The sequence below is a fragment of the Pholis gunnellus genome, assembly GCF_910591455.1.
Source record: "Pholis gunnellus genome assembly, chromosome: 14".
NCBI classification, from domain to species: domain Eukaryota; kingdom Metazoa; phylum Chordata; class Actinopteri; order Perciformes; family Pholidae; genus Pholis; species Pholis gunnellus.
The window spans coordinates 21,477,076-21,493,941 of NC_136541.1; the positions used below are offsets into that span (position 1 = coordinate 21,477,076).

The following is a 16,866-nucleotide window of genomic DNA, read 5'->3' on the forward strand; positions in this document are numbered from 1 at the left end:
TATGTATTTTCTCCACTATGCCTCTTTCACACTAAAAAAATTACACTTTGAAACCCATGAAGATAATAATATGAATAATTATAAGGTCTAACTTCACATGCAAGTGAAGGGTTTCATTCACAACTGTTACATCATTCACAGTTACAAACCAGTCAGTTATGAGTTGATTAATTGCTTTTCGTTAGTGGACATTTTTCTGGCAATAATTTGGATCACTGCCATTGGCTGACAGGGGGACAGCCAACTGAAAATCAGCTGTAGCACACACGCAACCGCAGAGCCCCGCCCACCTACACCTGCAGCCTTGAGGTCTCGCGCTTCCCGCGGGACAGACAGAGGCACAACCGTCCAGCACGAGAGAGCTAGCGGGCTACTGCGAGGTAAGCTAACTGAACACGATTTTCTGCACGTCTTTCTTTTATAGTATTAATGGGTGGGAAGTATGACATGTTTCCTTGTTGTGTACATAAGTAATATGATGTGCCACCAGCTATTAAAGTGACTTTGTCATTAATGACTCAAGTTACCCAACATTCACTTAATAACTACAAGTAACTTCAGCAACAAATGACAGCTTCAGAGGTATTTATGTTGACAGAATGAAAATGTATAGGCTCATTGTGGTGAAGTGCATAGTCTGTGTGAGAGAGAGAGAGAGACAGAGAGAGAGAGAGAGAGAGAGAGAGACACAGAGAGAGAGAGAGAGAGATAATTCCTTAATTCTGTCTAAGCTTCAGTTTCTCCTTGCTGCTGCTTGTCCCGTAGTTTGAGCTGAGTTTTGTGAGCTATACATAGTGGTATCAAAACCTTTAACTCTGTTCGTACACACACCTAAATTATTAATTTGAGACGTTTATAAATTCACTCAACACAAACTCATCTTGTGCTCTGTAATTACTGCATTACATACTGCAGATACTTCTGTTGTGTAGTACTCTTTTAGTACTTTACATTGATAGTTGGTACACTGTGTGAAAGTATAGGCCAAATGAAGAAAGATGTATGTTTAATGTTTTGGAGATGCATTCGTGATTTCTTTGAAAAGACATGTGTGTTCCGTTCTATTTAGAGACAGCTGAAAGAGTAGAGCCCCGTACTGTGATACTGTGTCATCAGTGACATAAAGTAAATGCACAGGAACAGTTGGGAGATAGTTTGTAGATAGTGAGGTACTGAGCACATGGTCGTCAATCTGTCCTTCTGTCTGTATTGTTGCTGCCAAGCAGATGGTTTACACAGATTACCAGCCTCATGAGCAGATAAGCTCAGTTTGCACACTGCTTTACTGACTCGTTACCTGACTGACTGACAGGATATAAAATCTACTCTGCTTTTATTTTTTAGGAGTGATGAAACAGTCATCCTTATTGATTAATGACTGACTGGTTGGCAAATGTGTTTTCCCTTTTTTACGAGCTGATGTGAGGACTGAGTGGATGAATATAGAACAGTTTGACAGCCTATGTGACTGACAGAGGGTCAGATTGAGCCTCAGGCTGACAGGACAGATGCCTTGTGAGGGCAGAACAATATGTAGTCCCTCTCTGACTGATTTGTTAAAGGTACTAATCCGAGACCCTTTTCTCCTGGCTGACCTGAGGCAGTGGGTCAATAACATGTTAGCATATCTATATTATATTTGTTTAGCTATCGGGTATACTGCAGGCCTTAGTTGGTTCAATACCAGTAGAGCAGTATATGAGCTTCACACCAGCCACCTGGAACTTCACTCGGTTTGCCAAATGGTGACCTGGAAATAGAAGCAGTAAATGAGCATGTTTCTGTCTAAGAATACCCACTACCCCCTGACCCCCTTGTACATGTCAACATGTTTGAACCCCCGCTATAAACTCTCCTGACCCTGATCTATATTAAACACACCGCCTCATGCCTATATTCACACAGCAGACTCTGCAGGGTGGGATATAAACCCCACTTATTTCATTTTGAAATAAATAAATCATCAGCCCCAGGACTCCTGGGATAAACAGAGGTGTTTTGTAACAAGGATCCTTCACGTTTTATCAAATAGCTGTTAGAAAGATCTAAGTGGGGGTGTTGAACAGTTAAACAAATACAATGATTGTTTTTATAATCAAACTTTTTTCTTTTTCTTTCTCTTTACTTCTCATGCAGATTATTATCTAATTGACATTTATATATTTATTACATGAATATAAACAGCGTCGTTATTTTCCAAATTTTATTGACGAGTTCAAAGAACATGGACACCCCACTGACCCACTAGATGTAAATACAAGATTTGACCTCGCAAAATATATAAAAAGCCAGAGTGCTGTGCTTCTGAATAGGATGTCACAAATCTACTCCTGATACAGCAGCAGTTACAGTTTTATAGTTAAACATACAAATGTGGTCACAATGATTGACAGTATACTTAATATACGTAGACTGTGTACATAAAACATAATACAGATAGAGAAAAACACATGCACTAGAAAGGGAAAACAAACTGCCACAATAACATCCACATTCCACTATAACACAACTTGCATTAAAATATAAATATAGTCAGAGATGGGCAAAAATACATCAAAATGTATTTTGATACAAAATACAAAATACCCCCAAATAAATGTATTACAACAAAATACAAAATACTGGTGCCAGAAAATGTAACAAAATACATGTATTTTGTATTTAAAATATAGGAAATACTTTTTTCTGGATTTTCCGTTTTCTCACAATTTGGTATAGCAGAGCATTCAGGTTTATATAATGTACACAAAGCTCTGGTGAACCCCACAAAAAGGAAGAACAGTCACAGAATGTCAGTGTAACTAAGCAAAGCTATTGAAAGACAACAACTTGATTGATTATGTATATATATATATTTATTAATGGGACTTAACAGCCCATAAACTTTGGCTTTGTATCAACAAGAAAATATTCATCACATATGACATACAAGCTCCCAATCTCCCTCTTCCTATAGCTAGCTACTCGACTGATAAGTTAACTTGCTAAACACTGGCTATGCACTAGCCTAGACAGCATGCTAGCGTCATTAGCATGTTGGCATCGATCGCTAGCTTGATATTATAACCATCACCATGTATATACAATAGGCTATGTAGCCAGACCCAGACATAAGTTATACATCAAGCTAGTTGATATCTGTCACACTCAGATACAATATTTAACTTGACAGACAATCCGTTGAACTTGAAGATCTGAAGACTGAACTCGTGAACTGTTTTTTGATTCGTGGAGGAAGTATTTTGAGTATTTTAAATACAAAATTACTCAACTCTAAAGTATTTTGTTACAAATTACATTAGATTTTTAATCGGCCCTATCAAATACAAATTACAAAATACTCAAAAGTAATTGAAATACGTATTTCAAATACAAGTAATAGAAATACTGCCCATCTCTGAATATAGTTATCCTAAAACTGACATTAGGACAGAATGCATGCTGCACATGTAACATTAGGCAAACTGAGTGTCATAATTCCACTGTTTTCCTATTCGTCCTGCTGAAGCCTCATGTCTTATTGTCCTAATCGTCAGTTTTTTAATTCGGTAGTTCATAAAAACATTGTTCTGGCTTCTTTACCCTGTTGGTGGTGCATCCCACTACACAACAGCTTTAAGGCATTTTCTGTTGTTAGCTAGCACCTTCACACAATACAAAGTCGATTTAGAGTGATGGATTGTTTTCCCCTCTGGTGTGACCGAGACTTTATTGCTCTGACTCTATAGAAATGTGAGACTGTACAGTAGAGATGCCCCAATCGATCGGTTGCCGATCCGTTTTACATTTTCAATTTTATGTATGTATATGATGCTTCCAATGAAGTTTATAAAATGTAGTAGTAAAATGTAGTATAAATAACTATAGATGACAATAAGTATAACATTAAGAATTGTTGACGGCTTACAGTGTAAGTAACAGTGTAACTTACACTGACTTCAGCACGGTTGAAATTATTTTTCAGGACGGTGGTGAAAAAAGTCTGGAGCCTCACTGTCAATCCTAGTACTTAGACCGAAAATCTGAGCCGGCCAAGAAAATAGCAATCAGTGCATCTCTACTGTACAGTATGTGGCAGAAAAGGAAACTACACACACACATTGAAATATGCTTGCAATGCTTGTTTTACTTAATAATAGATACAGATGAAGTACTGTGATACATTACAGTAGAGTAAGATCAATAAGACTGTTCTTATTGATCCCATAAACCTGCTATCAACTCAAATCCATTACCGCTGTGTGTTGGTAAAGCTGTCATCATTGTCATCATTGTTACAGTCGTCTGGCTGGGCTCTGATCGGATAATCGTGTAAATCAGTGCAGTTTGCCTTTATTTCAATGTTGAACTGTGGAAAAAAAGGTGTCCAACAAGTATCTCCTGTTTCTTGTCCACTGTCTCCTTGCTCTCTTTTTCTCCCTCCTGCAGCATGGAGGAGTCTGACCTGCTGAAAGAGAGGCTGCAGGCCATCACTGTAATGCTTTTTGTTTACCAGACCTACAACATTTACACAGTTTACTAACCCAAACATTCATTAAAAAACGTATGTATGTATATCTGCCTGTAACCTTCTATTTATTGTAATCTTTTGTCTGTAATGTAACAGGAGAAACATCGCATCCAGGAAGACATTAGACAGAGGAAACTGGAGCTGGATCGAGAAAAACTCAAACTTCAGCATCTAAAGGTTCACGTTACACTCTTATACTTTGTCTCAGTAAATCTACAAATGGGCAGCGCCAACACCAGATGAGGTGTGTGGTAAACCGTTTGGATAGATGGGTATTATCTCTTATTAGCATGAATAACTCTGTCCATCTGTTTGTCCACAAATGTTCATATGAAAGACACTGTGGTCACTATTACTTCTTTGACTACACTGATCAGCTGCTGTCATGTGAACTCATTTAGTGAAATCAGAATGAGAAGAACATTGATCAGGGGAAATGACACCTGTTGGCAGCTGTAGATGTAAACCTGATTACATTTAAATAGATCTTAATCCCCGTTATTAAACCCTCTGAAATCATCAGAAAAAAGCCCTGAGAGAGCAGTGGCTGCTACAGGACTCAGCTTCCCACAATGCAACAGACTCTCCGCAGCAACAGAGCCTTCTGTCTGACCAGCAGCAGACCAGAGCACTGCAGCGCAACATCCACAGGTACAAAACACACACTCACACTCACACACAAACCAATATGACCTATTGAACCTACACTGTCTCCTCTGACCCATTAGGATAGAAATGGAGGTGGAGTCTTTGGAGAGAGAGGAGTTTATGATTTCTACCAACGAGACTTTCATCCTCAGCAGACTGAAGGCTGTGGAGAAAAGTCCAAGGGACATTATCAAGGTAGTCACACACAGACAATCCAGTCGCTAGAACTTTTTTTGGCATTGTACATTTCTACAAACCACAGGATACACTGAATCACGACATTTCTGAACCCAAAATACATTTCATGAATATATTGAGCCTTGTGTCTCACTTACAGAGACGCACAATGCAACATGGTTGACGTTTTGAAACAATTTGTTATGTTTAGGGAACCAAACAGCTCGGTTAAGGTTAGAGAAAAGATTAAAATAATGTAACTTAACAACTTTAGCAACTTAACTAGCTTTACTAAACAACAACAGCTCTTAGCAGACTCTCTTACATACGTAACAACGTTACTTACGAGGACAAAGCCAACGTTTCCTTTTGGTTTCACACGGCAAACAAACAGTGAAAGTCATGTGAATGCACAATGCCAAGATATTCTCCTGGTGACACAGCTGTATAGTGTTATGGTGCTTTCGTCATGTTGTATTTACATGTTGATTTGTGTCTGTCCTCTAGGAGGCCCGGAACAGCTTTGTTCCTGGTAAGTCATGAGATCATTCGGATGCTTTAACTAGCACACATGATGAATATGTGTTAGCGGTTCTGTTTTCTGTCCCACAGAGCCATTACTGGTCACCAAAGGGATCCCTGATGTCCCGGAATCCCTCTCTCCACCAGCCAACAAACACTCTGAAGCAAACGCACCAAGAAAGAGTGAGATCATTTTTACATATACCTGTAAAATCTTTCAAAGCATATTGTACTTTGCAGGTTAGGAATGATGATATAGTCCTGTAGTTTGATGACAAATAACCCTAAAGGAATAGTCCACTGAAAAGCTGCGTTTTAGTATCAAACATTCACCTCAAACGTGTCTGAAAAGCTTGTAGCTCACTCGCTTGTGGAGGACAGCAGATGTAGTCGGCTTGGATTCCAGTAGAGACCAAGTTTACCTTTGCCACTTGTCGCTCGTCAAAAGTAAGCTAAACACGCTAACATGGCCCCGCTGTCAGATTTACGATCCTGATTTGATTACAACCCTGTTTGAATACCAGTTCTGTACCTTCGGCCAAGGGATGATAACCAACTTTGAGTTGCCTTTATAGTTTGCATGACGTGGTTATTCATGTCCTTCTATAGTATCCTTGTGTCTTTGCATCCTGCCACACTGTTGTTTCTGAGTTTCCTTAACAGTTGATGATAAACTCACTATACTGCTCCAGCTACAACTGTGGAGGGTTCAGCTTTTCCATCTGACTAACAGTAATTAAAGACCAGAGCATCGTCCTCATTACTCTTGTCAGACTTTAATTATTTAGTTTAATAGTTTCACACTCTATATTTAGTTTTACTGACATCTGAAAACATGGCTGACAGTGATCAGAACCCTGGATAAGGTGTTTACTCTCCTGGTTTCCTTCCCAGTAAAGCAGCTTGCATATTTGGCTTTCTCAAAACCAGGATTAGGGTTTATCCAGATTTCTGCTACCAGAATATGGTGTTTACATGCTCCATCACAAAACCTGAACCTTCCCAGTAAAACTAGTGCACATGTAAACAAGCTCATTACCTGGTGCTGATTGAGACAGGACATCTGAGAGAGGCTGCAGTAGGCTGTGTGGAAGAGGTAAACATGCATGACACATGATTTCTACTCTCACTGAAGAGTCAACTGTTTTTAACCTTTACAAGGGAGCAGTTGTCATTGCTTGTCATTGAAGCAACCTGGACTGATGTAATCATGTATACGGATATGAGATTTAGCCAACATGACCTGATATTAACATCTTCCTTGTGTGTCCCAGCTCTGTTCGCGATGGAGATCAATGTGAGTAAAAACCTGTTGACTGGGCAGAGCACAGTACTTTCTACTGCAACAGTTCCTCCTGAGGAGTTAAACCAACACGCCGGCCTCAAGGTTTACGACGATGGCAGGAAGTGTGTGTATGCCTTGAATTCACAAGAGGTATTCATTGATAACCTTTATTTATACAGCCTTTTTTTAAACTTACACTGACAACGTGCTTCGTAACAAACAAACAAAACCCCAAACATTCATATAGTGGTAATGATTGTGGTACAAAAACAGTTACAGGGCACCTAAAGACAAATTCATGTTCTTTTCATGGTCTTTAAAGTTATTGAAAATATGTTTTAAGAATTTTTTGTAGGGTTACTTCTGGGCATGATATAAATGTATTCCTTTATGAGATAGTGAGACTTAGTGGGGAAAGACAGGGAATGTAGGGAAAGAAAGTAGGAAGGCATCTCCACACTTTTTTCCACTGACAGGCTTAGATTGTTATTATAAGTGTCTGACACGATTAAGAAAAGGACCCTAGAGAGAAATAAAACGTTTGTCTTTACCTTTTACTGTTTGTTATTGTGTCCAAGCCCCGTTCTAGGAGACGTTCTTTGTGGAGCTGGTAGCATAGAGTCACAGCGGCCACAGGAACACCACCAGTCTCCTCAGCATCACAACCTCTTAGCAGCTGCTTCATCCTCCTCTGTCTGTTGCTTCTCTACATACTCTGGTCATTGAGTTCAAAGACCTCTTACACTTTGTCCAAATCATCTCAGTATTTAGCCATGTGCAATTTCTCTACACAACAAACTCTGAAACATCAGCACTCGCAGTGTTTTCACAGCAAGACTCTTTCCATGGTTATAGTCAGACACTTATAATATCAATCAGAACACGTAACACTTAAGGTGGACGTAAATGACGATGCCAGCCCGTCCCAATAGGGTTACATTACAGCCTTGGTCCATAGACAGATGGATGAGTGCTCAGTGCAGGTACAATGAAGCCAGACCATGGAGTGCTTCAAATGTAAGGAGTTAAACCTTTAAATGAATTCTAAAATCAAATGGAAGCTAATTCAATGATGCTAGATGGAGGTTATGTGATCTATTTTTTGTTCCAGTTACCAGTTTGGCTGCAACATTCTGTCTAACTTAACGCATGGGAGGAAGTTAAAGAGAGAGCTACAGGAACCATTCATTCAGCATGAGTAACTCTCTACTAGTCAGAGAATTATAAAATGATCTGATTTTGGGAACAATAACAAGCTGATGATTAAGTGTGAACTACCGTATTAACATTAAAATCACAAGTTATATTAGAGTAAGATAGACAGAAGATAATTTACTGGCACTAGGGTTCACAGAGGTTATCAAATGTATCACTGAATTCTGATGTGTTTAATGACCCTCACAAGATAATTTGATTATTTTTCTTCATTGAGTTGGAGGAAGTTTTAGATTTCCAATGCTTGATGTCAGTCTATCCTTCTAATAGGACTTTAGGGTCATATAAAGTTGTGCATCATCGGTAAAGCAATAAAAATAACTAGATGACGTAAAAAGGGAAACTCTAAACTGTCTGATACTATGAACTGCCCTTATTGTTTTCCCCTCCCTATTTTATTTTCCTGAAGATTGTCTGCCTTCTCCACTTCTGCCATTAACCTCTCATTGTGTTCTCCTAATGATGACGCATATATTTCTATGTTTAGGGGTCACATGATCAGAGCTGTGTCTCTGAGCTCTCAGCCAACGAGGTGGAACAGTTGCTGAGAAGCGCCACAATGCATCGCCAAGTAAACCACCACAACTACCACCCTAATCGCACCAGAAGGGAAGAGCTTTGCTTTTACAACCACCAAGGTGAGAGCGACGGAGCGGAGGGGTCTCACCTCAGAAACCAGCGAGGACATTATGGGAGCCATCTCCTCACAAACACCGTACCGGAGAAAGACTTTAACAGGCAGAGAAAACCTGGGCTAGAGTATGGCTATGGTCACCAGGAATGTAGTTACAGACGGCACGAAGAGAGAAATAACCAAAGCAACCTGAGGGAAGGTCATCGCCTTGGAAACCACAAGAGGGTGGGACATCCCTTTGGCAACCAGAAAGACCGTCACTATAGTTCGTACCAGGTGAGAAACTGTCACAGTGTTCAGGAAGATCGGCCTGCTTACCACCACACCAGCAGCATCATCCGAAGCAATAGTGTGGTAAATGGAGGCAGAGCCAATGATTATCCTCCTCGCAGATCACATGACCAGGAAACAGATTCTGCCTGCCAGGCGGAGCTCTGCTACACTCCAGCCAACTATATTCCTCTTAGGGATTACATCAGCGTGGACGAAGAAGAACTTTATTGCTACAGTCCACCATCCAATCCCAGCCACGATGGCAGACCACCCGCTGCCCTGTACAGTGGCCCCGCCCATTCTGACAGAGTGCCCTCCCCCCTTTACGGAGACGACATCCCTTACGCCATCCTCCACACCATGGAAACCACTGAGCCAATCACAGCCATCTTCATGGGCTTCCAGAAGGCGCAGGATGACAGTGGGCGGGGTCAGGAGTTTGAGGGCTCCCTGAAGGCAGAGCTGGTGATCATCGAGGACATCGACGACCACAGTATGAAGGAGAAGAAGCGCCACGATGGCTATCCAACAGGAAGTTCAGCCAATGGACATGTGGGACGTGTGGAGGGAGTTGAAGACTGGACGGAGACACGGATGAGACCAGGTATCAGAAAGATCCAGAAAAAACACAAACCCTGCTGTACTGTGTGCTAACGGGACTAACTAATGCATGTCTACTCAATAACCAGCTGTGTCAGTCTGCTAACCTAATGACTAACTGCAAACATGTATTTTATAAACTGGGGCTTGAAATGGACGGCAATGCTCGAGCACTCTGAAAACCAGAGCATCATTCCACACATGAATAATTACTTTGCTTGATTAGTTTGCTGAGATTTTGAGCTACTAGAACTAGGAAGTGGTCTGATAGATCTTAAGCTTGATTCATGTTGCGTCAGATGATGTATGCCCCCTTAAAAATGTAATGCTCTTCTGGGCTTTAGCCTCTTTGAGCTATTTGTTTTGGTTTCATGTAACATTTGAACTTCAAATTCTCCTTCAGCTTAACTGTATGGTTCAGTTTCACCACTCTGATAAGCCGTAGACTGAATATCCATGAGTGCACTTGACATCACCCCTTGGTTTGTGGACTGCTGTTTCGAAGCCTTGAGTTTGTCATTTTGGTATTTTGGAACCAAAATTGACCATATATGGATGGGAGGGTGGAGCCGGGGAAGAGCGAGGCCACTGGGGGGCAGGTATGGTTAGCATAACAAACCGTTAGCAAAACAGATGCTAAGTCTGCGGCTAGGTTTGCTAAGCTTGAATATATTTCAAACAGAGGAGTTATTTGAATAAAAACTTGGGTCATGAATATTAGCTGTAGAGACCAAATCCATTTTTTGTTTGAATGGACTCTTTTGGAGCCAGCCTCAATTGGTCATTGGAGGACCTGCAGTTTTACATCCACGTTGGCTTCATTTCTCAGCCCTGACCACTTCACACTGTCTGCTCAGCAGCACACAGCACAGTTAGAGACTAGCTGGTGAGCATAGTGGAGCATGTAACAGCTAAAGACACCTGTTTTTGTCAAGAGTTGAAATACAGAGCTAATAGAGTGAATATTGGACTTACAATCATCAGGTGGACACAAACACCACAACAAATAAATGATAACATGTTGATCTATAACTGCTGGATGTGGAAATACATAGTTGTGATTATATGTCGTGTCTGGCAGCCTGTCATGGAGATGTTCTGCCACCAGGTGGCCAGAAAATCAGTAAATGCAGCTCAGAAACAATACTCTACCCAAATCATTCAGCATCATGCATCCACCCCTGGAGACCAGAACGTTCTACTTTCATTTGCTTTGGTCAGTTTGAATACAGTAAGTTTCACTGAATGTTAATGGTGCACAGAAATACATTGTCAAACCACCTACTTCTCTGCTATATAAATGAATATGTATTATCAAATAACACATATTGTAAGGAATATGTACAGTGCGATATGGAAATGATGAACTACAAACAGAGTATTGAAGACCTTTAAAGTGCTGATAAGGAGGATGTGTGTACATATACATCATATAAAGCTGTGAAGCGTGTGCACGGCTCCCTCTGCTGGTATAAACCAGCTTAGGTAAGCTGGATCATACTGATGAGCAGCTATTTATAGCTCAGAGTGGACCTGAAGATAATACATATATTTCAGCGAAAACTCTGTCATTTCTATTTCAACAATGTGTTTTTAAATATGTGCTTTTGTAAGGTGCTGTTCCAAAGACACCTAGTGGTAGCCAGAAAATAAATGCTAGGTCAACGCTATTTCAACCAACTCTTACCTTTAGATGTTAACCCAACATCAAACTGAGATCTTCATTGCATGTGGTCTGAGGGAGATTTCTTTTGACTAGCAATAGTGTTTTTTAACTGCCGATGATTGTCACTGTTTTATACTAACGTCAAAAGTTTGAACTGTAGAAGTGTGTCTACACTGTTAGGTGATGATGCTAATAAACCTTTTGTTACGGATTGCTCTGTGTCTGCATGTCTAACAATCATCACAGTGTGTGTGTGTGTGTGTGTGTGTGTGTGTGTGAGAGAGACATTAATCCTGTTGGATGTGAATCAGCTCAGATGTCCCCCACAAAGTCATGCTGGACTGATGTCTGTGTTTCTTCATATTGACACTGATGCCATCTCAATATACCACTCTGTGTGTGTGTGTGTGTGTGTGTGTACATGACAGTGATGACAGTACGTGTATCATTGGCAGTGACAGACGACATTCATTTGTCATTACATACAATGGTAGCAGTGTCTCTGGCTGCAGGACACGATCAGTCCTCACGTCTCAACACCTCCAGACGTCAACAGAGAAGCACTATCTTTGTGTGGCTGACAAAGCAATCTCAACTCATTTTACACTTACTTGTTCTGGAGCTTTCAAAAGCTCAACAAACTTGTGCTGATGAAAGCTCCAGAAGGGGAAATAAAGTGATGCTGATTTTGTAATGTCGACCTCTGTTTTAAGTTAAGAATGAAGAAGAGCTGATCTGAATCCTTGTATCCTTATCATTTGATATCTTAAATGCTGAATAAGTTATTCTATTCAGATAAGCAAATATATTTGTGCATCAGGTAGGACCAGGTTTCTTCCTCGATGAAAATCAGAGTGTGTTGTTGTGTTTCATTCTGATGAATATGAATGCCTTTTCATTTGAAAACCTTTTCGTAGGCTTCTTACTCTGAATATGAATGTTTTGTAGCTCTTTTGCTGTTTATCAGAAACTGTTACTGCCAAGCAAGCTTCCACACACAAGGAATTTCTTATGGTGTTTGATGCAGAACAATAAATACAGTGAAAAGGTCAAGAGACATACATTATATTAAATAGAAACATTTACGACAGAAAATATACAAAAATATAGCAGGAATATATAAAAATATATCTGTCTTGAAAGTGGAAGGGTTGTACGGGAATGTGCAACATTCTGACAGAATAAGTATCAAGTACATAGAATATGTGCAAGTTGGGAGGTATAGAGATGTGTTAATGTAATGCACAACGTCAGATTCTTCTCTCTGAAGTCACGTTTACACTGTCTGTCACCCTGGTAATCAATCGCCCACTTGTTTGTGTCTGTCATGTCACTCAAAAGTGAAGAATCCCACCTGAAGCCTCTGTGCCTTGTTGCATCTTCATTGGGACTCCATTCAATCATTTCTGTTTTCACCTTGTTTGCCTTTGAGCCAAACACATCATCAGTGAGTGTGAAAGTGGAGCTGCACAGTGTGACGCTACACTGGTGACGGTGTGTGTGTTGTGTGCTGTGCAGGTACAGAGGGGTGAAGGAGGAGGGTCCATCCCTCTCTGCTGGAACTCTCAGCTGTTTCTTAGGTGTTCGGGTCATCACCAGCCTGCCGATCATCCTCCACTGCTCCTGCTTCATCCACTGTCAGCGATGAGCATGTTGCATCTTCCTCTACTTCTAATGTTGATGCTTTCTTCTGTTCAACCTTCATCTAATACTCTTTTAGCAGTTAAGTGTGGGAATGTCATTTTGTCTGTCCAGGGTTGGTCCAGCATGTGGTCTAAAGACTAGAGCCAAGAAGCTGTGGAGATGTTCTTATTTAGGAGTTTAGCTCAGACATCTTTTGTTTAGTCAGCAGTCCACAGGTCAAAAATACAAGATGGAAAAAACGAAGCAAACTTAACTGCATATACAAACTGACTCTCTGAGACTAATCACCATTAACATACGGCACCATCACTGAGAAGAGGCTCACAGGCCTCTTCACTGCATGTTACAAGTGATGCCTTACCAGTTGAGGTTTGGAGAAATCTGATGGATTCACTTGCATCAGTGAGTTCTCTTCTCCTTCTATCTGTTTGTTATGGTGTGCATTCATTAATCTGACAATAAAGACTTTCTGTGTCAGAGTATCTTTTTTTTTCAGGAAACTAAACCAAGGGAGTCATTTCTAGTGAGGAAAGTGTTTGTGCATTTACATTTACAGTTTCAGTTTGATCGTTTCATTTCAAGCACGTATTTTTGTCGGAAATACTTAAAAAAGATTTCATGTGTTCTTATGAATGCTTGGACTGCACTGAGGAACCTTTGTGTGGAGGAAAATATATACGAACAGACCTCTATTTCAGCGAACCTCCGCCTGTGGAAATATATGTTTGACCAATGAAATCCTTTGTTCCCAGTGATGTCATACCTTCAGGTATAGCTCCAGGGTGCTTGCTGAGGGGATTGATTGGGGGGAATGTCTTATGAATTTGGGTTCTCAGCACTAAATACCCGTCTGAGAAACACAGCGACACCGACCTCAATATATGGCTTGTGATTGCCCAGCACTGGGATGCGATGAAGATGGTAATGTAGCCTGAGACGTTCTCTGTCTGGATAGGTTTTTAGGTGTGGACGAACATGGGCAACTTACAAAATAAAGGGTATTTAATTATTTTGAAACAATAATTGAACACGGCTGCATGGATAGTTCACACCGGACCCGGTGTGCATAGTTGTCATGCAGAATTGTTTGCGTGCAGATTTTCTTCAGTCACACATTTTGCATCTCACTGGAGAAAACTGGGCAGAGAGAGGAGCAATTTGCCTCTTAGCTACCAACAGGCAACCATACTGGAGCCTGATGGGCTCATACAAACCTGAGAGAAAGATCCCACAGACTTTACACAGGGCTGAGCTTTGTATATTGTTCGGGTTCAAAAATAAAATGTATTTTAAATTTACTGTTAAAGTTAGACAACGACAGCAACAACTGTGGTCACAAGTGACAATTAGGATATGAGGGTCACTGCTAAAACATGGTGTTGTAGTAGCACAAGAAGAGAAGAATCACTCAGTATTATCAGTTAAACAGCAATATCCACCCAGTTTATGTAAAGATTTGATCACATTTGCCACCATAAGCTATTGCTCATACCTGTATCTGTATTTGAATTATTTGCCATATTTACAGAGATGCTGGAGAGTGACCCTATTTAGTCAATATTTATATATTAATGATATTTATATGGTGACTTGTGTAAAACCTATTTCATTCAGGAAGTTATCTCTGCAAACTGGAGTCAGGATTACTTACTTTCTGTAAAATATATAAAAAATAATAAAAAAGGTGTTTGTGTCTGACCATCAACATGGTTGCTGAAGATAAAGAGACCGTGACCACACAGCAGGTTTCAGGAGTCACACGCTTTATTGAAGATGTCATCACCTGAACTTCCATTTGGCAATAATAAATGACTGAAGCTCAAGGCAAATAAACGAAGAAATAAACAGAACCAGAATAAATGATGCTAGGCTGGTGAGGAAAAGCTGTAATAGTCTGGACAGCTGTTTGTATGAGCCCGTACAGAATATTCTGTCACAGTGTCAGCTCACTGTGTTCATTAAAAGGTGAAATGACCACAGGAATGTAACCTCGTGCCTAAATGCACGTCCTTTTTAAACACTATAAGTAATGTTATGGAGTAATAAAGTATCTTAGATAGTTAAGCTGAAACAGGGTCCAGACCAGGCATGGACGTGGATTCCCAGGGTGTGTATTATGTGCGTTCACACAGTGCATCTACACAGTAACACCATGACATGCTCAACCTTTAATCTGCCCGGCTTTGGACATAGCACTTATTATTATTATGCATTCAATTCATCTCAGAATCCCATATGACATCACAGCTTCTAGATTTTTATTCTTAAAGGATATGCTCCGATTTGTTCAAGTCTACCTTAAAATAATACTCCCATGCTGTAGGTACATTGAAACAGTTATTGTTCCTCTTCACGCTGGCCCTGACAGGATCTCTTCCTACAGTGAGAACAATCGACAAGTCGCCACAAACAATGTTGGCATTGTACGTTTTTGTGAATGTGAAACATCAAATGTCGTCGTTTCTGATGCAAAGATACTTTTCATAAATGTGTTTCATATCAGCCTCGAATAACAATATCATGGTTTGTGTTAAAATAGTAGCGTAACAATTTAACAAAGTAACAACAAAACAATGTAAGAGCACAACAACGTAACAACCGTATCCGACGTACCTAGAGTAAATAAATAATATTGTCCCTCAGCTGGCTTTTTAATGTAACATTTGGTAAGAAGCGTAACAACGGTACGATGCAAACTCATTGTTTACTTTTAGTTCCACACGGGACACAGACAGCAGTCTCCTGGGTGAAGGTCCTGTGTTTGTGTGATACCCAACCCCTCCTGCCCTCCTTAGAAAACGTTATTTCTTGTTATACCTGTTATTGTACCACGTAACAGTCAGTAACGTTATATCACTCAATATACTACGTCATCTTCTCTGCTTCTCTACTACGTCACTGCAAAAATGTCCGTATTCAATGCATCCATGGTTTTGCAGAAACATACAAACATACTGTGCTGCAATAGAAGAGATGGTAAATGGTACTGTAAATGGACTGTACTTGTATAGCGCTTTTCTAGTCTTTCCGAGCACTCAAAGCGCTTTCACACTACTTGTCAAAGCTAATATGAGGACACATAAGTATTTGGACTGTGACACAATCTTTCTAATTTTGCCTCTTTCCATGACTCCAATGGATTTGAAACTAATCAGTCAACATGTGGTTGAAGTGTAGACTTTCAGCTTTAATTCAATGGATAAAACAAAAATATCACAATAACCGTTTAGGTTAATTTAATTACAGCCATTTTTACACAGCCACCCACATTTTCAGAGGCTCAAAAGTAATTGGACAAACTAACATAATTGTGAATATAATCATTATTTGTAATATTTAATTTGCAGTCAATGGTTGCCTGAAATCTGGCTCCGTTAGACATCCCTAAACGCTGAGTTTCCTCCCTTGAGATGCTTTGCCAGACCATTTACTGCAGCCTCCTTCAGCTGCTGCTTGTTTGTGGGTCTTTCTGCCTTCAGTTTTATCTTCAGTAAGTAAAAAGCTGCTCACTTGGCTTGAGATCAGGTGACTGACTTGGCCATTGAAGAATATTCCATTCCTTTGCCATAAGAAGCTCTTGGGTTGTTTTCACATTATGTTTTAGTTCATTATCCATCTGCACTGTGAGGCGCCGTCCAATCAGTTTTGCAGCATTAGGCTGAATCTGAACAGATAGTTTAGACCTAAACACC

General features: G+C 40.2%; 1 protein-coding gene across 1 annotated transcript; it reads left to right on the forward strand.

Annotated features, from left to right (window-relative positions):
• The first annotated feature begins 346 nt into the window (after nucleotides 1–346).
• LOC306706619 (palmdelphin-like) lies at nucleotides 347–13,472 on the forward strand. The gene is made up of 10 exons (XM_079173762.1): nucleotides 347–380; nucleotides 4,429–4,474; nucleotides 4,607–4,687; nucleotides 5,034–5,161; nucleotides 5,239–5,353; nucleotides 5,843–5,867; nucleotides 5,948–6,040; nucleotides 7,132–7,292; nucleotides 8,845–9,868; nucleotides 13,049–13,472. Exons 2-10 carry the CDS (start codon nucleotides 4,430–4,432, stop codon nucleotides 13,060–13,062), a joined length of 1,686 nt encoding a protein of 561 aa, XP_079029888.1. The 5' UTR covers nucleotides 347–380; nucleotide 4,429; the 3' UTR covers nucleotides 13,063–13,472.
• The last annotated feature ends 3,394 nt before the right edge of the window (nucleotides 13,473–16,866 follow it).

Coding starts and splice junctions, on each gene's coding strand:
- LOC306706619 (XM_079173762.1), top strand. CDS start 4,430: ATGGAGGAGTCTGACCTGCTGAAAGAGAGGCTGCAGGCCATCACT. Junction 5,162..5,238: donor CTGCAGCGCAACATCCACAG/GTACAAAACACA, acceptor CTGACCCATTAG/GATAGAAATGGAGGTGGAGT. Junction 7,293..8,844: donor ATGCCTTGAATTCACAAGAG/GTATTCATTGAT, acceptor TTCTATGTTTAG/GGGTCACATGATCAGAGCTG.